The 21,433-nt window shown below is 56.7% G+C and overlaps 9 protein-coding genes and 1 non-coding gene across 10 annotated transcripts; 4 read left to right on the top strand and 6 right to left on the bottom strand.

The window, feature by feature from the left end:
* Window positions 1-2,045: 2,045 nt before the first annotated feature.
* N657DRAFT_t72 lies at window positions 2,046-2,156 on the bottom strand. Its single transcript has one exon. It is a non-coding gene; the product is annotated as a tRNA-Leu (tRNA).
* Window positions 2,157-2,419: 263 nt separating this feature from the next.
* On the bottom strand, window positions 2,420-4,876 carry N657DRAFT_571405 (uncharacterized protein; the record flags this gene model as incomplete). The annotated part of the gene is made up of 2 exons (XM_062788807.1): window positions 2,420-2,567; window positions 2,673-4,876. The coding sequence occupies 2 exons, from the start codon at window positions 4,874-4,876 to the stop codon at window positions 2,420-2,422; spliced, it is 2,352 nt and encodes a 783-aa protein (XP_062648025.1).
* A 996-nt stretch (window positions 4,877-5,872) lies between these two features.
* On the top strand, window positions 5,873-8,662 carry N657DRAFT_571660 (uncharacterized protein; the record flags this gene model as incomplete). The annotated part of the gene is made up of 2 exons (XM_062788824.1): window positions 5,873-6,065; window positions 6,123-8,662. 2 exons carry the CDS (start codon window positions 5,873-5,875, stop codon window positions 8,660-8,662), a joined length of 2,733 nt encoding a protein of 910 aa, XP_062648024.1.
* An 885-nt stretch (window positions 8,663-9,547) lies between these two features.
* Window positions 9,548-11,176, top strand: N657DRAFT_572176 (general substrate transporter; the record flags this gene model as incomplete). Its single annotated transcript, XM_062788867.1, has 1 exon — window positions 9,548-11,176. One exon carries the CDS (start codon window positions 9,548-9,550, stop codon window positions 11,174-11,176), a length of 1,629 nt encoding a protein of 542 aa, XP_062648023.1.
* An 843-nt stretch (window positions 11,177-12,019) lies between these two features.
* N657DRAFT_680271 (NAD(P)-binding protein) lies at window positions 12,020-13,073 on the bottom strand (the record flags this gene model as incomplete). Its single annotated transcript, XM_062796262.1, has 2 exons — window positions 12,020-12,115; window positions 12,201-13,073. 2 exons carry the CDS (start codon window positions 13,071-13,073, stop codon window positions 12,020-12,022), a joined length of 969 nt encoding a protein of 322 aa, XP_062648022.1.
* A 726-nt stretch (window positions 13,074-13,799) lies between these two features.
* On the bottom strand, window positions 13,800-14,630 carry N657DRAFT_384833 (uncharacterized protein). The gene has a single exon (XM_062787124.1). The coding sequence runs from the start codon at window positions 14,341-14,343 to the stop codon at window positions 13,885-13,887; it is 459 nt and encodes a 152-aa protein (XP_062648021.1). The 5' UTR covers window positions 14,344-14,630; the 3' UTR covers window positions 13,800-13,884.
* On the top strand, window positions 14,600-16,469 carry N657DRAFT_644458 (xylose isomerase-like protein). The gene has a single exon (XM_062792768.1). It carries the CDS (start codon window positions 14,918-14,920, stop codon window positions 15,998-16,000), a length of 1,083 nt encoding a protein of 360 aa, XP_062648020.1. The 5' UTR covers window positions 14,600-14,917; the 3' UTR covers window positions 16,001-16,469.
* On the bottom strand, window positions 16,282-16,812 carry N657DRAFT_571127 (Dehydroquinase; the record flags this gene model as incomplete). Its single annotated transcript, XM_062788790.1, has 1 exon — window positions 16,282-16,812. One exon carries the CDS (start codon window positions 16,810-16,812, stop codon window positions 16,282-16,284), a length of 531 nt encoding a protein of 176 aa, XP_062648019.1.
* An 888-nt stretch (window positions 16,813-17,700) lies between these two features.
* Window positions 17,701-18,888, top strand: N657DRAFT_572260 (inositol monophosphatase; the record flags this gene model as incomplete). Its single annotated transcript, XM_062788877.1, has 5 exons — window positions 17,701-17,887; window positions 17,959-18,010; window positions 18,090-18,551; window positions 18,625-18,696; window positions 18,753-18,888. The coding sequence occupies 5 exons, from the start codon at window positions 17,701-17,703 to the stop codon at window positions 18,886-18,888; spliced, it is 909 nt and encodes a 302-aa protein (XP_062648018.1).
* A 719-nt stretch (window positions 18,889-19,607) lies between these two features.
* N657DRAFT_571898 (YVTN repeat-like/Quino protein amine dehydrogenase) lies at window positions 19,608-20,918 on the bottom strand (the record flags this gene model as incomplete). The annotated part of the gene is made up of 2 exons (XM_062788843.1): window positions 19,608-20,608; window positions 20,672-20,918. The coding sequence occupies 2 exons, from the start codon at window positions 20,916-20,918 to the stop codon at window positions 19,608-19,610; spliced, it is 1,248 nt and encodes a 415-aa protein (XP_062648017.1).
* Window positions 20,919-21,433: the final 515 nt, after the last annotated feature.

The following is a 21,433-nucleotide window of genomic DNA, read 5'->3' as shown; positions in this document are numbered from 1 at the left end:
GCTTCTTCAGAAACGAGTGCTCACCGAAGCGATGTGTGCGATTGCATCTAGGGAAGGCCCCGATTTGTCCAACGGGCAGGCTACACACAGATCGCATCTCTGCAACATTGGATGAATCGGCCCAATTCCAGGACAGCGAGAATCTGGCCGCGTTGGTTGCACCCGCAACCCACCCCCTAACTTGGGAGAAGACCTCATCAGGTATGGGTCTCTAATTTACCAGATTCCTGCGTGTCGGAGTGCTGAAAAAGTCGTTGGCGATGGTTCATCTCACGTTCTTGGTGAATGGATGGTTCTTGCGAAGTTGAAACAGAACGACTGCTGGAAAACGCCAAGGGATCTCGTGGCGCTGAATCGAATCTTCCAAGGCGCTAGCAGGCTTGGTGCCAAGACTGCAAGATCGGCATCTCGTCATTGAGCTGGCGCCACGCTGCAAGTCAAGCCAGCGACGGCGCGTCGCCTGACAAACAAGCATACGCTGCCAAGCGGTGAACCAAGCACCAGCCGCTGCTGGTTTGACAACTCCCCGCCACGAGTGCCGGCTGGGCATGCGTAATTTGCCCAGCAAAAAAAGTCTAAAGGGTGCACACTTCAGCTGACCACGGGCAAACGGACGGGAGTGGCGATCGCACGAACGAGCTGGAGGCAATTGACCATGGCGGTCGCTAGCATCGCTGTTGGACAGCTGATGCTGCGATGACGGATTACGATGTCTGGGCTTTTCCGAAAACGGAGGACTGCCGGCTTCATCGGCCTTCCCAGGTTCCGCGTGTGTGGGACTGGGACAGGACCGCCTCTCCAGCTTTCCTACACACTGGTGAACTCAATAATCAGAAAAAGGGGTTTGGGGCCCCGGTTTTATCTGACCAACACAAGTGGGTTTTTTATTCCAAGTTGATGCACCTTCCTGATGGAGAAGCAGGTTGTGGAGTTTCCGGCGATTGGAGGATGATCATTCCACTTGTCGCGGCCAACTCGATGCGAATTCCTTTGCAGAGCGATAAATAACAGCTTCAGCCACTTTCAGCGGACGAGTCTCTCTCCCTGGGCTCCAGCTTCCTCATTTTCTTGGGGACGTCTCCCGCGGTTCCGGGACGGCAAGCAAGGCGGCGCCTAGCAGCAAATGCAGAAAAATGCAGAAAACGTCAATGCAAGGTAAGGTAGTATGAGATACGTAATAGTGCCTACGGATACAGATGCCATTATTTACCGGAGTGGTAGGTGGCATGGGCTTGGCCGATCGTCGTCCCCCACCGCAGTCGACCACAACGGTTTCGCTGTTCTGGTCTCCTGTTGTAACAGGCGTGCACTACTGTATAGTGTACAACATCTGAGTCTCCTGGATCGCACAACAACACGGAGAACTATCGCTGGAAACGTCGCCGAACATAGCAATTGCTGGCCCCTCCGTGCCTCCCGAATCTATGCCAAGTTGCTAACACCTGCCAGCTCCGCGGAAACCAGCGTTCTTGCCGCGTGTTTCTGTTATGCAACCTGCTCATGTACGAAGGGCGCCGAACCGAAGGTCTCCAATTCGCTTGGCTAAAGTCGGACAAATCTCAAGGATAAATCTTCGCTACTCGATGGACGGGTCTCCCGTCACGCCTTGCCCTCTCTGGTCCTTGTCACATGACGACATGGGACACAATGGTACTTACCACGGCCCGGACAGCTGCGTCCCAAACCTGTAGAGCTTAGCAATGGCAAGGACTCTTACGGATATCAAAGGGCACGCAAACGGAACATTGTCCATCACTTCCTTCATATGGAAAGGCAGCGGCATGATTATGCTCCGTTAGACGACAAATCGAGGCCCACGCACCGAACTCGAATCATGGGCCCCGTTAACGAGTCCAAGTTTACTGGAGTGTGCTCGTTGTGATATGGACGGGGCAAGACTGAAATCGTGCGTCTCCACCGGTATAGAGCATCGCAAAGCTGCTTGGGTACGCCTCCGAAGGGAAGAGGAAAGCTGAGTCGCAGCTCAAAGTAGGAACACAACATACGGATCAAAAACATAAGATGTTGGAGGCAGGCAAAAGTTTTGACAAGAGTGGGATTCGAACCCACGCCCTTTCGGACCACGGAATCTTTTGGGAGATTGGAATTAAGGGTTCACCTTAACGTGGCGCCTTAGACCGCTCGGCCATCTTGCCACCTTAGTTTTTGAAGTGTAGCGACCCAGTTGCCTTTATCAATGGATGCTGCCCCTTCCTCCGGCAAGGCATGTCCACCTCAACCGTCTTTACCCATCCGACTCAATTGAAACAAGAGAGAATATCCATTCATTCCAATCATCCATTTCCACTATGATTTCAGACATTATCAGTGTTCTTTTCTAATTCATAATGCGCGAAAACAAGTGTTTCCAACCAATCTCACAGGGGAGAAATCCGCTGTAGAAAATACATATCCAAAATCACGCCGCCCCAAAATCGCGCGTCAAAATCTCCGTAATGTCACACCCCGGTGCAAAGCCAAGGTTGGTCATAAACTGCGGGTCAACCTCGAGCGCATCAGTGGACTCGATCGAGGCGAGGTCGGCAAGGAGCGCATCATAATCCGGGCTGGGTCCCAGTCCCGAGGGATTGTTCATAAAATGGTGAGTTGGTGGATGTGGATTATGGTTTTCGTGTTGTGTCGAGGCCATGACTGCGGTTGCTGCTCCGGACATGGCGGCGGCCATGCCAGTGCCAGGGTGGCGCGGCATGTGCATGTTGTTGCCTCCTGTGGGCACGGTTGCTGATAATGGGTTGGCGAAGTAGCGGTGGTCATATGAGCCTGCCATGTTCGCCATGTTTGGGGCCAAGAAGGCCTCATACTCCCTGTTGGTCGCCTGCGGTTGGGGGTGTTGTGTTCTCGTCGAACTGTTGTAGAGGGACGGAATAACGGGAGACGGATAGCTCAGCTGGGTGTTGCTCGAGTCAGACAACCGGTTTGAACTGAGCGGTTCCGGCGCATTTTGTGCTGTTCGGAAAAGAGGATCGGGCGGGGAGTTGCGAACACTACAAGGTTGCCTGTCTTCGAGCCGCCTAGGGGAATAGGTGGATACCAGGCGTCTCAGGACTTGTCGGCTCTGCTCGCTACAGCGGAGAAGATACTCATCGTTCGCAAACGATGCGATGCATGCGGAAAGAAAGGGAGGTGTGCCGCACCGCCCAAAAATGCGTTGATATTGCTCGAGCGTGTCATGGAGCAGCTCCAGGAGCATCTCCGATTGCGGCTCCGCCAGCGCCCTAGCCCAGAGGTAGGTGACTCGAGCAACATAGGGGGTCGGGACCGATGCGTTCCCGCAAGTTGGTGAGACGATGAAGCTGCCAAACTGCAGGTTGCCGTTTACCACGTGTTGTAGTTCAGCGACGAAAGTACTCGATGTCTCACTCGAGAAGGTTGGTTGCCGTCTTCCGGCCATTTCCCCGGAGACCACCTTCATTATGACGAAGAGTAGATTGAAGGTGCTCAAGCAGAATGCAGAGCTTCGAGATGATCGAGAGCCCGCATTGCCTATCCCGAAACCATCACAGGGCGTCCACGGCTCCCACTGGTCCGCCCCATTCTCCGACACCAACGTCAAGGCGGCCAGATCGTTGGCCTTCAAGTGTGGCGGTTGATTACACCGAACCGCGAGGATCGTGTCGATCAGGAAACAAGACATCAAGGTCAGCTTGAATCTCGACCCGTCTCTGTCCTGGGTGCCATGCTGCAGCGTGTTTGGGTTGAGGAGAATGCGAATGGCTGAGCCAGTCAACAGCGCCGCGGCCGACAGCTTGTCCTGCCCAAGGTTGACCAGGCCGAGCAACAGGAAAGCGCGGGCGTGGTGGACTTGAAATGGCCCATGCTCCGACGGGAGGAGCGCGCGGGCAATGTCATAGACCTCGGCTGGGAAAGGGCTTGCCGGGTCGGCGGAATCCGATGGGGAAGGCTTTGAGCTGGCGGCGTCCTGGACAGATGCCAACGCGAGGGCAGCCCATAGTTCGGCGTGGACAGCAGAGGCAGCATTCTTTGGGTTGATGGCCAGCCCCTGGTCTGGATAGAGATAGGATGCCTGAAATAGATCTTGCTTTTGGAGAATCGGGAGCCAGGAATGGGTGTACGAAAAGTAAATGTCAAGCAACCGCCAGTGGTTGGCAGGCAGCTTGAGATGCTCCGGCAAAGCTTGTGAAAATCTGAACACGCCGACCATCGGCATTGCTGGCGATCGCGTGTTTCCTAGTGATTCGTTGCTCGGGGTAACTGGCAGGAAATGTGCGGAACTCATGCGTCGAGAGCTGAGTGTTTCTTGAGCGACAGTTTCCGTGTCTGGCGCTACCGAAGCCGGATTGTTGCGTGCCGGAGGTACATTGGCCTCGATATCGCTAGCGTCCGCCGAAGGGGAAAGCCCGCCATGGCCCTGTACTGAGGAGGAGAGTGTCTCGCCAGAGAGGATGCGGTCTATCCCCCTGTGTACTTTGCTCTTCCGCCACCTCTTCTGTAGACGTTCTGCGCCGAGAGGGTCTTTCCCTGCCAGGATCAGGTGTCCTTGGTGACCGTCCCGGCCGACGAGAGTACCCAGAGTCTCCTCGCTGCCGGGCACTTTCTCAAAAACTAGACCAAGAGCCAGCTCAAGTGTGCGGATGTAGCCCGTCTGAACACCCCTCTTTCTGGGGCTCACCTCGTAGGTACACGGCCTGCTCTGGGATATGCAGGGATAGCAATAGGGCTGTTTGCCATCGCACCTCTCTCGGGCCGCGCGGCACTGATCACAGGCTCTCGATACCCTCTGCCGTTTGGGGGGAGCTGGTTGTGCCGTGGGCTCGAGACCCTCGGGTCGGCCAAGGGACACGATGTTTGGGTTGCTGGATGATTCGGGTTCGGCCGGCTTCCGCTTCGGAGGCATGGCAAAGGGGGCGGATGCGTCGGACGGCCCGACGCAGACAGTTTCGTGCCGACGCCAAGGTCATCGACGTACATATCCGTTAGCCTCGCGATCAGGGCTGCCTTGCACCGTCACACTGGATCATCCTCCGGGTCGAGAGACGCCAATGCCGCCGCACCAGTTTCCCGTCTTCGGATATGATTGAGGTTGATTGGACCCGGCTGGATCTGGAGCCGGCAGTGGCTCCATACGAGCCAGATCTGCGGGGAAGCTCTGGGGAGCGAACCCCAAAGGTCTGTCTATGCTCTGGATGAGCCCAGGCCAGCCGTGTTTGACGGGCTACCCTGGGGTAGGCGTGTCGAACTGTCGATAGTATGCAAGGTACCGATGCTGCGAGTCCCGCTTGAGCCCTTGTCGGCGAACGCAGGCCCAATTCCACTCAAACAGCACCCGATGGGACAGAATATGGTTTGCCCTCGCCTCCAGGCCCGTCTGGCGCATGCCCCGGTCGGTTCGCAGGTGAGTTGAGGTTGTTCTGCGGAGAGAAGTTGTGATGAGGAAAAGCGATTAAACGAGTGGGGTTTCCGGGGGTTGAACAATTATCCCCGCGCGTGACATTTGCACTTAGCCCACCATGTCTGTGGGCTTCCATGTCCATCACTCCACTGTCCCAAAGAGTGGGCAACCTTTTCGTCTCATCCGTGCGTTCGCGCATCGCTCGGCCATCCCATCACCATCCAGTAATGGGACTTTTGATGGGCACAAACGAACCCGGAGCAACTGCAAGACTACCACGGGAACCATACCCGTCTTCTCCTCGAGTCCCTCATTCAGCTGGACCGTGTGACCAATGTCTGCTGTCGCCGTTGACAGGCCGTTTCAGGCTTCCGGGTTGACCGCTGACCAGTGACTTGGGGACTGTCAGACACATTTCGCTCGGCGCACTTCAATCGGCACCTCACCGTAGATGCTCCCCGCTTGCTCGGTAGTTGTTGACTACCAATTGTCAACCGCGCCATGACATCGCCTGTCGTTACCGGAGTAAAGCGGTCCTATGCGACCATGGCATTGTCCTGGGACGGCCAGCCGCCAGAGCCACGCCCCGAACCGCGCCCACCACCCCGGTTCTTGGCCGCCGAAAGCAGAGATGCTGCCCACCTACCTTCCTTCCACGCGACGCCGGCATTCTCAGCCGCCCCGGCTCCCGGAGGTAAGGCTGCCCGGGCCCTGTCTTGCCAACCCGAGTTATCGACTAACTACCTGCTAGAGTACGAGTCGGCTTGCCAATTGCCGTCGGCGCACACAGCCTCCGTCCGCGCGCCGGCTCGCTACGACGCAGACGCATCTATCGTCATCGCCGGTGTTCGTGGTGCCGGCAAGACAACCCTGGCCGTGATCGCTTCGTCTGCCATGAACCGCAAAGTCGTCGATCTCGAAATGGCCTTTCGTGAGGTCACAGGTTTTTCCAGCCCAGCCTACAAGAAGGCCTATGGCGCTGCAGCCTGCCAGAGTCGCGAGCTCAGCATCTTGTACGATATCTTTGACAGGCATGGGAAGAATGCCGTCATTGTCTGCTCGTGGATCGAGCGGGAACTCCAGTCGGCTTTGGAGCGGTTGGGAAAGACGAACCCTGTCATCTATGTTCTCCGCGACCCAAAAGCCATCCAGAGTCATCTCAGAATTGCGACCCTCGAGAAAGCCCGCGACATCATGGGCGCGACCAGCACCTTCTTCAGAAAGTGCACGCACTTTGAATTCTTCAACGTCTCCGAGGATAACTCCATGCCGAGCGAATTCACAAACGACCGCCTCCCCTCGCCCACGGCCGAGCCTGATCGACCTACCGCCCCGTATCTCACACTCAAGCGAGCCGAGAGACACTTCCTCAAGTTCCTTTCGCTGATCCTGCCGAGCGGCGCCATCCCTTTCATTGAGTCTGCCTTCCCATTGGCAGGCGTTCCCGTGGAGGAGAGACGTTTCACTTACGCTATCTCGGTGTCGCTCTCATCCTTCTCTCGAGGTGACCTGGACATTCAAGAGCTCGAAGTTGGTGCCGATGCCATAGAGATTGTTGTGGATGATCTCGTTACCAATTACGCTAGTCATCTGCGGGAGTCCCCCGACATCCTGACTCACCGAGCCAGCGACATCAGCCGTGTATTGGCTCAGGTCAGACGGGATACAGTCATCCCAATCTTACTTCACGTGGCATTTCCGCACGCTGCGCTCTCCGACGAGTACTGGCGAGCTCTGTACATTTCGTACGTTCGACACGGCATACGCCTCGCGCCCGAGTACATCACCGTCGATCTAAGGCTTGACAGCTCTCTCCTGTCCGACATCATCACCGCCAAGGGAGCTTGCAAAGTCGTGGGCAACCTCCAATTGCAGGACACCGATCCACCACCCTGGAGTGCCTCATTCTGGCGCTCATACTACGAAAAGGCCCAGGCCACCGGCTGCAATTTGACAAGATTCACCAGAACCGCCGTCAGCTCTGCCGACAATTTTGACGTACGACTTGTCCACCACGCTGCGGAGTCGGTTCCGGGCCCGAGGTTGCCGCTAATAGCGTACAACACGGGTGTCCTTGGGCGAACGTCGGCATGTTTCAACCAGATTCTTACATCGGTTATACCGCGAGGCGTGCAGCGAGATCATGACCAAGCCAACCCAGATACCGCCGATTTGCCGTATCCGTCGCTGACGGCCCTGGAAGCCACGCAAGCTCTGTACTCATCCTTTTACTACCACCCCATGAGACTGTACGTCTTTGGCGCCAATGTCAGCTACAGCTTGTCCCCAGCCATGCACAACGCGGCTCTCAAGGCCTGCGGCATCCCCCATCACTACGAGCCTCGATCTACAAGCACCATCGCGAGCTTGCAAGACCTCGTCAACGACCCTCACTTCGCTGGTGCCTCGGTCGGTTTGCCTTTCAAGGTTGAGATCATCAGCCTGACACACTCCCTGAGCCGACATGCCCGGGCGATTGGTGCCGTCAACACACTGATTCCTGTGCGGAATCTCAACCGTGACGGTAGCATCCCCAACGATGCGTTGCTATCCAACGGGAGAAACTTGGCAGGCCCGGTGAAGGCCCTTTATGGAGAAAACACAGATTGGATTGGTATTCGAGCGTGTATCCGTCGCGGCCTTTCTCCCGCCAATGCAGTGAGGCCCAGCAGTTCCGCGCTCATCGTCGGAGCCGGTGGCATGGCCAGGGCAGCCGTCTATGCCATGTTGCAGCTCGGGGTTAAGAATATCCTCATCTTCAACCGGACACTTGCTCATGCCGAGAAGCTTGTCTCGCACTTCGAGACGTTACTGGCCCGTAACGGGCTGCCTTTATTCAACTCCATCTACGGGCCCAAGGGGACAACGAGGTTTCATATCATTCGGTCTCTCGATGATTCCTGGCCAGAGGGTTACAAACGTCCCACAATCATCATTTCGTGCATTCCGACGCACGGCATTGGCGGCAGCCCAGCCCCGGACTTCACGGTCCCCGCCCAGTGGCTGGAGAGTCCCACGGGTGGCGTCGTGCTAGAGCTCGAGTACAAGACATTGAATAGTCCACTGTTGGAGCAGGTCCGGAAGGAATCCCATAGGGGCTGGTTGGTAATGGACGGGCTGGATCTGCTGCCTGAGCAGGGCTTTGCTCAGTTTGAGCTTTTCACCGGACGCAGAGCGCCCCGCCGTCTGATGAGACGAGAGGTTTTCAAGGCATATCCTGACGACCATAGACGTTCCAACTTTGCGCGACTAGAGCCCCGGCTCAACAACATCACCGCGCAGGAGCCCTGACAATTAGCCACGTGCATTCCTGAAAACGCCACTTCCCAACGTTCCATTGCCTGACGACCTGGCTCTCCCGGGACCATCAAGGCACTCTGTCGGTTGGTATTCGTCCGCGGCGCCGGTAAGCTGGGCCGTGCTCTTACTGACACGCCGTCGCCGTCGCTGGAGATTCTTACACGGTGATGCTTGCCGCTGCTCACCACCACCGCCCTTACCACCAATTTCAGAGCGCTCAGAGGAGGTTTGAAGTCTCGCTGCTTGGATGGAAGATCGGCGCTATAGGGCTCACAAACCACAACTGTGACGGAGAGCCACATGGAATGTGAAGTGGGTTTGACCGGGTACCATTCTTCCTCGGCATATCTGACGTAGCCGGAGGCGGTCAGGGTTGACAGCGCGCCGGCAGAGCATTCATCCCAAGTGCCGGCCGGGCTCCCGGTGTGGGGCTCGTACTAGGATCGGGGTAGCAAACTACTCCCAGTTGCGACTTGCGGGGATGCCCTGATCGACAATACTAGCTTTCTCGAAAAATATGATTTGCCGTTCGAAACCTGCCTTCGCTGTTCCCCGGCGTACGCGGCCGCGGCGTGTGTCAAGCTTCCCCTCCACCTCCACGGTTCAACATTTTTCATGCGGAGGCATTGTCTTGCTAGCACCAAAGCATGCGACTTCCCCATGGAGAAGTGAACGGAGTGAGTCCCCAGTGTCTGGAATCCTGGGGTGCTTCCGTCCGGGGTAATCAACCAAATCGGCAATCGCCTCGTCCTATAAATCTGGATATCCCAGGATCACCAAAGCAGCTCCAGTCTCCCCAGACCTTGAGCATCTTCCCAAGGGGTGCCCTCTAACACTTGTCCATCGGACAACCCTCACCACACAGACGCCCCCAAGATGACACTCCTTGCGCTCAAGGAGGACCGGCCGACGCCAAAGGCCGTCTACAACTGGCGTGTCTACGCCTGTGCCGCCGTGTCTTCGTTTGCGTCCTGCATGATCGGTTACGACTCTGCCTTCATTGGTACCACGCTTGCTCTCCCATCCTTCACCAAGGAATTCGACTTCTCCTCCTATGACCCCGACGACCTCGCTCTTCTCCAGGCCAACATTGTCTCGGTTTACCAAGCAGGCGCCTTCTTTGGCAGTCTGTTTGCCTACTGCACGAGCCACTTTCTCGGCCGGCGCAAGTCCCTGTTTGTCTTTGCCGCCGTCTTCCTCCTTGGGGCGGGCATCATGCTTGCGGCGAGCGCCGAGAGGGGCCTTGCGCCCATCCTGGCCGGTCGAGTTTTAGCGGGGATCGGCGTGGGTGGCGCATCCAACATGGTGCCAATCTACATCTCGGAGCTGGCGCCTCCTGCCGTCCGTGGCCGGCTTGTGGGCATCTACGAGCTCGGTTGGCAGATTGGTGGTTTGGTCGGGTTTTGGATCAACTACGGCGTCAACACGACTCTGGCGCCCACCCGGTCCCAGTGGATGATTCCCTTTGCCGTTCAGCTCATCCCCGGTGGGCTGCTGCTGATTGGGGTGTTCTGGATCAAGGAGAGTCCAAGATGGCTTTTTGCGAATGGCCGCAGGGAAGAGGCCATGAAGATTCTTTGCTGGATACGGAACCTCGAGCCCACCGATCAGTATATCCTTGAGGAGGTCAAGTACATAGACCGGGACATTGAGAGGTTCGAAAGGGACGTCGGCAAGGGCTTTTGGAAGCCTTTCCTGGCGCTCAAGCAGCCTAAGGTCCAGTGGCGTTTCTTCCTCGGCGGTATGCTGTTCCTTCTTCAAAACGGCAGCGGTATCAATGCGATAAACTACTACTCGCCCACCGTGTTCCGCAGCATCGGCATCACGGGCACCAACACGGGCTTTCTCACGACGGGCGTGTTTGGCGTCGTCAAGACGGTGCTGACGGTAATCTGGCTGCTCTGGCTCGTGGACCACGTCGGGCGGCGCCGGATGCTCTTCATCGGTGCTGCGGGCGGCTCCCTGTGCATGTGGTTCATCGGAGCCTACATCAAGGTCGCTGGTTCTGGTTCGTTCTCTTCGTCAAGTAGCGGCGGCCTGTCAGGCGGCGGCATTGCGGCCATGTTCTTTTTCTATCTCTGGACCGCCTTCTACACTCCCTCGTGGAACGGGACGCCGTGGGTCGTGAATTCCGAGATGTTTGACCAGAACACCCGCTCGCTGGGCCAGGCGAGCGCGTCGGCGAATAACTGGTTTTGGAATTTTGTTGTCTCGAGGTTTACCCCGCAGATGTTTCTCAAGATGTCGTATGGGGTGTACTTCTTCTTTGCGTCGTTGATGATTCTGAGCATTGGCTTTGTCTTTTACTTTGTGCCGGAGACCAAGTCGATCCCGCTTGAGTCGATGGATCGACTGTTTGAGATCAAGCCGGTGAGGAAGGCGAATAAGGTTCTTATGGCGGAGCTTGGGATGCAGGAGGTGGGCGCGGCGGGGGCGGAAGATGGGTCGGTTTCTACTGTGGACGAGAAGGCTAGGGGGCATTTGGAGCGGACGGAGCGTGTATGATCGCTGCGGTGAGGCGGTGGGCAATTCAGTCGAAGCCCTGGACGGGTCTGCTGGCGAGGCACGTTTAATGCAGACTTCGAAGATTCCAGAACCATGGTGCTGTACGAGAGTCTATTATAGTGAGAAATGAGAAGAAAATGGAACCTAGCCATCTAGACCTTTGTTTTAGCTCTTGTTTCTGAGTGTACTTTGTCCATTTCTCTTCTCTTTGGTGTTTCTTCCCTTGCTGTCCCCGGCCTCCTTCCAGGTCTGCTGATCCTGGGGCCAAGATGCAGTCTACATCCACAAGGAGAATATCAACTCCGTCGGGCAGACACGAACTGCGAGAAACACACCACGTACAAAGTATCACATGCTTTTTCCCTCAGGTCTTCCGCCTCCCGCCGCCCCTATCATGGCCTCAGACGGACAAACTCGCTAAGGTACTTGTAACTTGTTTTGGGGGGGCGTCCCCAGTGGTTAGGATGAGGTCCTCGGTCCTGTAGCGAGAGGTCACCAGCCGCAGTCTCTGCGAAATAAGCCCTCCTGGGAGTTTCTTAGCCGGCTACCTCTCTTTGACCGGCGAATAGGGTCAGCCAGGGGCAATTGCGTTTCTATTCTCACAACGTTAATGACAAATAACCTCAAGGAGAGCCCGAACTGTCAATATCTGCAATGAGTCGAGTACTTTGTGCGGCCGTCAATAGGCAGGATGACCTTGAGTCATCCATGGTGTGACACTTCTCACGTGGGACGGGAAGGGTGCAAGTGCGGTCACCGGAAACAATGTGATCCAGCGAGAGGCAGTCAAAAGGCACTGCGAGAAGGGCATTCCATATTCACAGAGATGGTCCGAAATATGATCTATTTTTTGGAGATCTCTGCTAATCTTTTGGCAATTGTCTCCTTGACCTGAGCCACAGGAAGCTCACTGGTATCACGGCCAGTCCAATACTTGTCCTGGGTGAGCGAGGGCTCGTTAGCAGTCCAGTCTCGGGAACAACAGACCGTGGAAGGGAGAGTAATATCAGGGGCTCAGACTCACCTGCTCGATCCCCTGCCAGATGAGCGCCTCAGTTCCCAAAATGACCTGCCAGCCCTCAGACTCGGCAAGCGCGCCAAGGGACGTGAAAGGCGAAGGATTGTAGCACATCTCCAGCATGGCGCCCTTTCTCTCCTTGCGCAGCACGACCTCGGTAATACGCCGCAACTCCTTCTCGGCGTCGGTGACGGGCGGGAAGTCGGGGATACACGACACAATGGCGCCGGGTCCTTCGAGGCGCTCCGCCTGCTCGGCCGTCTCGACGTGGACGATGCGGTCCCCGTAGGACCGCTCGTTGCACTCGGCGACGACGGCGGCAATCTCGCTGCTGTCGCGACTAACGACGTAGATGCGGGTCGCCTTGAGCCATTTGTGCAGGGCGTAGATGGCGGACCGGGCCGCGCCGCCGCCGCCGATCACCATGGCGGGGCGGTGCTCGTAGACGGAAGGGTCCGGGACGTTTTGAACGAAGGAATCGCGGATGCCGATGACGTCTGTGTTGGCACCGCAGAAAAGGCGGCGGCCGTCGGGCAGCTGGCGCAGGAAGAGCGTGTTGCAGGCGCCCACGTCCCGGCACTCCTCGGTGAGCTCGTCCAGGTGCGGGAGGATGGCGACTTTGTGTGGCATGGTGATTGAGGCGCCGTAGAACTTGGGGTGGCGTATTAACCTCAGGAAACGGTCCATATCAGTGGAATCGAGGCGGATCTGCTCCCAGTTGAGGCCGAGCCCCTGGTACACAACGTCGTGTAGGAGCGGCGACATGGATGCTGTGAGCTTCTTGCCGAACAAGAAGCCGTGTCTGTCGAGGCGGTCAATTCGCGACTCGAGATGCGACTCGAGATGTAAGCCCGAAGGCTGCTTCTCCTGAATCGTCATTGTTGCTGTTGTTGTGGCTGACATGCCGGCGAAGGGCTGTTATATGAATCGGTCTTGGGCAAATCAAAGAGGGAAGAACGCCAGCTAAGTGAAGAAATGACAGGAAAGGTCGAGATATATATCTAAAGGTCGAGAGTTTGTTGCGGACAAGTGGTAAAAGAGTGATGATGGAAGATACCAGACACACAAGATGCCAGACGTAATGTTGAGTGATCAATGATCAATGGACACACCTAAGCGAAGCCTATATCTTAGGTGACGCTGGCAGGCTGGCATTTAAGCCACTGTGGCCCAGCTGGCCTCATCGGGGCAATTCCTATCACCTCACCCGTTCCAGCCAGCAGCGATGGGGACTCTGGGAACTGGTGGAGCTGAGGTGTTGGAGATAGTCAGCCAATTGCGGGACGGAGTAACTATTGCTCAGGTGGCAGGCTTCTTTCCTTCCACAAGCGGACCCGATAGCCCGGTCAGGAAGTAGTTTCAGCCTGCGAGTGCCCGTCTCTGCCCGAGCGGGTGTGACGTGGAACAGGACGCACCTAGGCGGCAAACAACGACACTGCTGCAGCGGCGGACAGACGGCAATGTGCAGCGGATGTTGTGCTGCCTTGCTGCAGGTACGGGGGGGGAAAAATGCTGAATATTTTACCATCCCAGTCTGGTTGTTGGAATGGTGTCGGGTTTCGGCTTGAGGTACAAGTACATCCAATGCACGCGTGTCCTGTTCCCACTGGTTAAATATTTATCCAGCCATCAAACTGCATTCGCACAGGACACAGGGCCAGGCATGGGCTGTTTTGGCCCTCGGGCCCCCTTAGTTTTTACCCCGGGCCTTTCGGAAATAATCGACAATCTGAGCCATTCTTTGCAACCAACTTCCAAAAGCCCAGGCATGCATGATCGACAATGATAGCCAATGGCAACATGTCGTTCGATACCAGGGGAAAAGTATCATTCCGCCTCCTCGATTCTCTGTTGGCCTGTTAATTCTTCTGCCGCACTGGCCACGCGGTAACCCGCTTATCTTCGGCCCTGTCGTCAATCTAATTAGCTGCGTGCCGGGGCTGCATGGTGCCTGCCGCGTCCGTGACAACCGGAATGTCTGTACACCGCCCTGGCAGGAGTTTGTAGTGCCAGTGTTCTCTGGACTCTCTTGGGCAAGAAGATGCGGTGATGTTGAAGCTACCCCCTGTCTTGATTTGACTCGCGGCTGCGCTTCGATATGCCCCCGCTGCTGAGACAATCTGTGCTGAGCAGACCGCCTCGCCCACATCAGTGTGTCCTTGACAGCTGGACATGCGTATGGGGCCTTGCTGCTTCCTCAGTCGGCAAGCTCCGGCTCGACAATCCGCTTTCTCGGTGATGGAATCTGGATGTGAGAAGTGACGGCCGGGCCGGGACAGGGACACGTGGACAGGTCCGGCAAGGAACCGACGGCGAACCCGCTCACCTTCGGGCTACCAAGTGCCATCTTCTTGACAGGGAATTGACGGCGGAGGGGTTCTACGTGCCTTCCAGTTCGTTGCGATCTGATCTCATCCCGTTTATACATTACCCTTGCAGGTTTTGCAAACCAGTCTCTCCGGATATCCTCCCTCTCCCACTGTTCCTCTTACACGCCTTCACTTAGCCCTCAGATATTCACAGCCCACAGAGATTCACTTAGCCCTATAATATTCTAGGCGTCGGTTTGTTTGCCCACACTGCGATACCTGCTTAAATCTTTACTCTACATTACTCAACAACATTTTCCCCCGCCGTCGAGTCACGCGTGGCAACCGGGCTGCTCTCTGGCATCGTTCACTTCGCCTGAACTTTGTCCAATCCTTCCTCCAAGCGTTATCAACATGCCTTGCAAGCTCGGCATCACCTCCATGTCCCTTGGCCGGTGCTACGCCAACCACTCGTTTACCACCAAGGTGGACGCTGCGCAAAAGTACGGGTACCGAGGCATCGAGCTCTTCCACGAGGACCTCGCCGATTTGGCCTTTTTTCTCTCCGGCGAGAACCCTACTCTCGCTGAACCCTCGCATCAAGCTCAGATGGCGGCCGCTCGACACATCCGCCAACTCTGCGACGCAAGAAAAATCGAGATCATCTGCCTTCAGCCCTTCAGCCAGTACGACGGACTCCTCGACCGCGCCGAGCACGAGCGCCGCCTGGATCAGCTGCGCTTCTGGTTCGAACTTTCCCGCGAGCTCGCGACCGACATCATCCAGATTCCGGCCAGTTTCCTTCCCGCCCACCTAGTCACCGAAGACTTCGACCTCATCGTCTCAGACCTGCGCAAAGTCGCCGACATGGGCCTGCGCGAGAACCCCCCCGTCCGCTTCGCCTATGAGAGCCTCTGCTGGAGCACGCGCGTCGACACCTGGGAGCGCTGCTGGGACGTCGTTCGTGCTGTCGACCGTCGCAACTTTGGCATGTGCCTCGACACGTTCAACATCGCCGGCCGCATCTACGCCGATCCCGCCGCCGCTTCGGGCCGGACGGTCGACGCAGACGAGGCGGTGCGCGAGTCGATCGCCCGCTTGGTCGAACAGGTCGACGTCACCAAGGTTTTCTACGTCCAGGTCGTCGACGCCGAGCGCCTCGATGAGCCGCTGGTTCCTGGGCATCGGTTTTACGACCCTGACCAGCCCGCGCGCATGAGCTGGTCCCGGAATTGCAGGCTGTTTTATGGCGAGAAGGAGCGCGGTGCCTATCTCCCTGTTAAGGACATTGCACGGGCGTTTTTCCATGGACTGGGCTTTGAGGGATGGGTCTCGCTGGAGCTGTTCAACCGCCGCATGGCTGACCGAAGTGCCGAGGTGCCCGAGGAACTGGCCAAGAGGGGTGCCATCTCGTGGGCGAAACTGCAGAAGGACATGGGGTTGAAGGTGGACAAGTTGAAGAAGACGAAAGCTGAGAGAGTATTTGCGTTCTTGTAGAACATGGCGTGGTGGGGCATTGCCTTGTTTTGGAACACGACACGTGTCTTTTCGTTCCTTCTTCGGCGTTGATGGGATTGCTGGTTCGCTTAGGGGGTAGAGGTCGGGCAGGTTGAGAGCAAGCAGCGAGATTAACGACGGCACTGATTGTATAGATGACAGCGTGAGACACCTCGGAAAGTCGGTAGATGGCAGCTAGACTAATACCTGATTCGATATTATGTAACTTTAGCGACCCACATCCTGGCTTACACTGCAACATTTTCCGCCACCCAATGAGCCTATTCGTCCCCTTCTTGCACCCTCATATGCTTCGCCGCAAACTCAATCGCCGCCGAGTATCCGTAGGCACCCATGCCACAAATAACGGCAACAGCCCTGTCACTGAAATAGCTATGCTTCCTCCACGGCTCCCTGGCGTACACATTCGACACGTGCAGCTCCACAAAGGGGATAGCAACGCCCAACAGTGCGTCCCGGACGGCCACGCTCATGTGTGTTAGCGCCCCCGGGTTGATGATGATGGCTGACACTCTGCTGAGTTTGTGGATATTTCCCTGCCCGCCATCGGAATCTGCCGACGGTGCGTTTGACGACTTTAGGGGGGCCCAGCCGGCTGCCTCTTGTATGCGGTCCACGATGGCGCCCTCGTGGTTAGACTGAAAGGTCTCGAGGGAGATGCCTAAGGATGCGGCTTGCGCGTGGGCTTGAGCCTCGATGTCGACGAGGGTGGTGGAACCGTATATGTGTGGTTCTCGTTTGCCGAGGAGGTTGAGGTTGGGGCCGTTGATGAGGAGGATGCGGCGTGTCATTGTAAGGACGGTGATGAGAGTGAGGGTTGGAAGGAGAAGGCTTTCATTCAGAAAATTTGCTCAGAGGCATCGGAGGACGTCAGTCTCTCAACAATATTTGATGTGAGAGACGTTCTTCGAGATCCAAATAATTATGTTTTCTCCTGGTCGCCTAGTTCTGATCTGTATAGTCAAATTCTACTGCCTCGTAATCTCGCCCTTCTCCAAAGCCGAGTCCACCTCGATTGGCCTCTGGTGGGACATTGCTCATGCCGATGGCTTCCGATCCTCCCTCGCTGCCATGCTGTGTAAACGGACCTCCAACCAAGGTCTTATCCACGGGCCGTATCAGCACCAGCCGGGGCAACCTGAGCAACGTCACCCCCAGAAGTGTGTGAAGTCATCACTGGGAATAATGGAGCCGGAGGAGTCGGCCTCCACTTCGGCTCCCCACAGCCCGGGTGAAGACTCTCCCGTTCGGAAATCGGTTGCCAAAATCTCGGGCAAAGGGACGAATGCCGCTGGAGGATCTGGGTTCTTAGATACTGAGCTATACTCTGGTTACCTGATACTGCTCATTCGAGGCCTGTGAGAACACGGTGTCTTGTAAAGTGTGTGTTATTGCCCATCGCCGTGATGCGCCGGGGAGCCGAATCGCAGGTTTGCCTCGTGCCGATCCGGGGAAGTGGGTCAAACCACCATACCACGGACAGGGCGCCTATCTCCCGGGGTCCGCAGAGCGCGGAATGGTACGCCTGACTTCGGCTTCCAGCGGCTTTCAGTGGCGGAGATACGACGAAGCGTGATTTCCGGTGTATCTCGAGTTTGACTCCTGTGACTTTCAAGAATCGTTCGTTATCCCGCTAGTTCACGACCGCAACGCATCAGACCTCGTAATCTGTGACAGCCATGGCCATCAAACCCTTCACGGAAGAGGAGTTGGATGACATCTATGCCTTTGCTGTACAACTCGGCAAGGACGCAGGGAAACTGCTCCTCGAGGCTGCCCAGGCGAGATTCAACGGGAGTGGCCAGAGCTCCCAAGATTTCTCCGAGAAGGACAGCGCAGTAGATATTGTGACCAAGACGGACGAAGGTGCGCCAACTACCTTAGTTCGATGCTTCATCTCGTGACCCTTCCAGTCGCTAACCTCCATTCCCCAACAGATGTCGAAGCCTTCATCAAGACATCCATAGCGGAGAAATACCCCGACCATGCGTAACCAAGCCGCGTCCTACCCTCAACTCCAAACAGTGATACAGTTCCCTAAACTAACAACACCCATACACCAACCCAGCTTCGTCGGCGAGGAAAGCTACTCCAAAACCTGCTCATCCCGCGCCTACCTCATCTCCGACACCACACCAACCTGGTGCGTCGACCCGCTCGACGGCACCGTCAACTACACGCACCTCTTCCCCATGTTCTGCGTCTCCATCGCACTCGTCCTTCACGGCAAGCCCACCATCGGCGTCATTTGCGCGCCTTATTTGAACCAGTTATTCACCGCCTGCCGCGGCCGCGGCGCCTGGCTCAACGAGACGCAGCGCCTGCCCCTCGTCCGGAGCCCGTCAATACCGCCCATGCCTGAGAACGCGCCCCAGAGTTGTGTCTTCTCGTGCGAGTGGGGTAAGGATAGGAAGGATAGGCCGGATGGGAATTTGTGTCGGAAGGTTGAGAGTTTCTTGAACATGGCTGCTGAGGTTGGCGGGAGAGGAGGGAAGGGGGGCATGGTCCATGGGGTGCGGAGTTTGGGCAGGTACGTCAGCGTCAAGGCATTTTCCCGAGCATGCTTTAATGAGTTTTGTTCCGCTGACTCCAGAGTGAACAAGCGCGACGATGGATCTTGCGTATACCGCAATGGGGGCGTTTGATATTTGGTGGGAAGGGGGCTGCTGGGAGTGGTATGTCTCGGTGATCAGGTTCCCCCGGACGACAGGTTGCTGATTGAACAAACAAGGGATGTTGCTGCCGGCATCGTCATCCTCCAAGAAGCGGGCGGGCTGATAACAACAGCGAACCCGCCTGGTGATTCCCGGACAAGTAAAATCGAGGATGTCAAGCTGGGAAGTCGCCTATACTTGGCTATCCGGTGAGCGACCCCAGTGACCTTGTATTAGCCTGAACGTCGCAGCTTACCTGGCCATGGAGACCTGCAGGGCCATCGAATACCGAGTCTGGGAGGGAAGGGCAAGAAAGAACTGTCCGAGAAGTGTGGCGAAGGGTGAGAGAGCTGGATTACACCCGCCCGGCAGCTTGAATCTGTTCAGAGACATATAATATAACCGGAACCACTGAGTAGACCTGGGAGCGATGGTAAAGTTAAGGTTTATTATGTCCGTGTAAGATATTGATACAGCTGAATCTGTGTGGAGAGACGACTAGACGTACTCACCGCGAGAAGGAGAGGCACCCACTCCAGAGATTAGCCAAATCAACATTCAAGAGCCTTTGAAGCGTAGGGATTATCTGAACCTTAGCCGCTGGCAGCCACCGGTACCTTAGTGATCAGAGAGTATTGGACTCGAGGGGTTGACTCGACCAATCCTTGACGTTTAAGCAGTTCTCGGGCGATACCACGGGTTGTCCTCTGTTTAGATATCGCCTTAACGTGCCACAGACCGGCAGGCTTGTCCAAGTCTCCGAGAACCGCTCCAAAAGTGGAGCGCTGGGCCACAGGCCCAAGTGAGTAACTTTGCTGAGATTTTTCGATGTTTCCCGAATGGCAATCCGTAGCTCTGCAAGTCGGCGTTGCACTAATTTCGAGAATCCGCCAAGTAGATATTACATGCCGCTCTCTGCCCCCAGCGACGGCTTAGTCCAGGCCTGGGAAGGCGACAATCCTTGCTTGCCCACCTTTGCCTTTCCTGCGCTTCTTCTTCAAATGCTTCACTGGGCGCTCGTCCTCGCCATCGCTGTCGTCGCGATCCGACTCGTCGTCGCTGTCCGCGGACCTTTTGATCTTGGCAGCTTGGTGCTCCCCGTCCCCTTCTTCCTCCTCCTCAAACCCCTCCACGCCCGACTCAGCCCAAACCTTGACCGTCCTGCCGCCGCCACTAATCAAGCGGTTTTGGTAGTCAAAATTCAGCGCAGCGACGCCCTCAACCTCATCGTGCTTCAGCACAGCCTGCACCTCGCGCTGCTTCAGGTCCACCACGGCCATGCTGCCGTCGCCCACGCCCACAATCACCTTCTTCCCGCCCAAGCCGAGCTCGTCGGGCACCCGCACAATGGCATCGAGACTATCCGCGTCCCGCTTGCTCTTCCCCCCCGAGACGTAGATGCGCTCCTGCTGGTCGTCCCACGCGCCACGGTCCCACAGCGTCAGCACGCCGCCGCCGGTGCCGACGGCCACGACGGCGTTGTTGCGCATGCGTTTCGGGCCCAGCCCGGAGGGGATGATGGTCGAGCACAGCAGCTCGTCCTCCTGGTCCTCCGACGTGGCAACGATGCCGGCTCGGAGGTCCGTGACGGCGAGCGTGGTGCCGCCCGTCGACACCCATTGTTTGGGGAAACCGGAACTGCTTTCGGCCGAGGCGGGCAGGGGCGTGATGCTGGAGATGTAGTCGGCGTGCGGCATGTGCTTGCGCGCGGGTTTGGGGTTCAGGCTGCCGTTCTCGCGCAGGTCGAAGATGTACAGGCCGCCCGAGTCGGTGCCAAGGAGGAGGGTTTGCGGGGACAGGACGTGGAGGATGGCGGGACAATCGGTTGTGGTGGTGGCGCTGTTGCGGGGTGGGAGGCCGATCTTGGAGACGACAATTCCCGTCTCGGGGGAGAAGTGCTTCACGACGGAGTCGGTGCCGGCAGAGTAGAGGGCTGGGCATGGCCATTTGTTAGTATCATGCCGTACTGTCTGCGCAGCTTTGCAAACTCTCTCACCTTCTCCATCGTGGCTGTAAGCCAGATAGCGGCAGCTCCCCTTGTGCCGATGTGTGCTCCACACGCTCTTGATCAAGCCCCTGCCGCTATTGGAGCTGCTGTTGCCCCCCTCGTCGTCCTCGCTTGGCAATCGAAAGCTTTCAACCCGGCCATTCAACAGTCCGACGGTGAGAAGTGGCTTGGAAGGGTGCAGGACCTGGGTGAAGAGCTCCGCTGAGAGCGGAAGGGTGCAGAGGTTTTCCAGCATGGCGATGTGCTTGTGTGATGATCGGTGGCCAATGATTTTGTACCTAGCTCATACCGTACGCTCCCAATGCCCGAGATCTCAACTGGTATGGGAGAACTAAAAAGGGCCCGTTGATCGAGTTTGGAACAGACCATCCACCCCAACTTTCGAGGTCAGTGCCATTTTCGCTTCGGGACTTTTTCTCTATAGACTGGATAGTACTTAGCTAGGCTTAGCTCAGGTCCATTTATCTGGCGGCCCACACCCTGGTCATGCTTGCCTGCCGTGAACCTCTTTCGTCATTGCGATTTTGGTTACATGTACCCAGTTTCTGTTGCACGACATTTCATTGCGCCTTGAAATCGCAGGCCAGAAACGCCATTTCCAACTGAAAGAATGTAGTTCAGAAAACAGCAGCGAAACCAGTTGCAGAGCTCCATCTCATAGGAGATCGTGTTTGTGCCGGTTCAACACCCTTCCTCCCTTGTCCCGCCCCTCTTTCAGGTTCACTTGTCAGATGCACTTTTCTGGCCCAG

Source organism: Parathielavia appendiculata, assembly GCF_033297405.1.
Source record: "Parathielavia appendiculata strain CBS 731.68 unplaced genomic scaffold N657scaffold_5, whole genome shotgun sequence".
Classification (NCBI taxonomy): domain Eukaryota; kingdom Fungi; phylum Ascomycota; class Sordariomycetes; order Sordariales; family Chaetomiaceae; genus Parathielavia; species Parathielavia appendiculata.
Note: the sequence above shows the minus strand (reverse complement) of the source record. Positions and strands in the feature narration are given on the sequence as shown.

Coding starts and splice junctions, on each gene's coding strand:
- N657DRAFT_384833 (XM_062787124.1), bottom strand. CDS start 14,343: ATGTGGGCGAGGCGGTCTGCTCAGCACAGATTGTCTCAGCAGCGGGGG.
- N657DRAFT_644458 (XM_062792768.1), top strand. CDS start 14,918: ATGCCTTGCAAGCTCGGCATCACCTCCATGTCCCTTGGCCGGTGCTAC.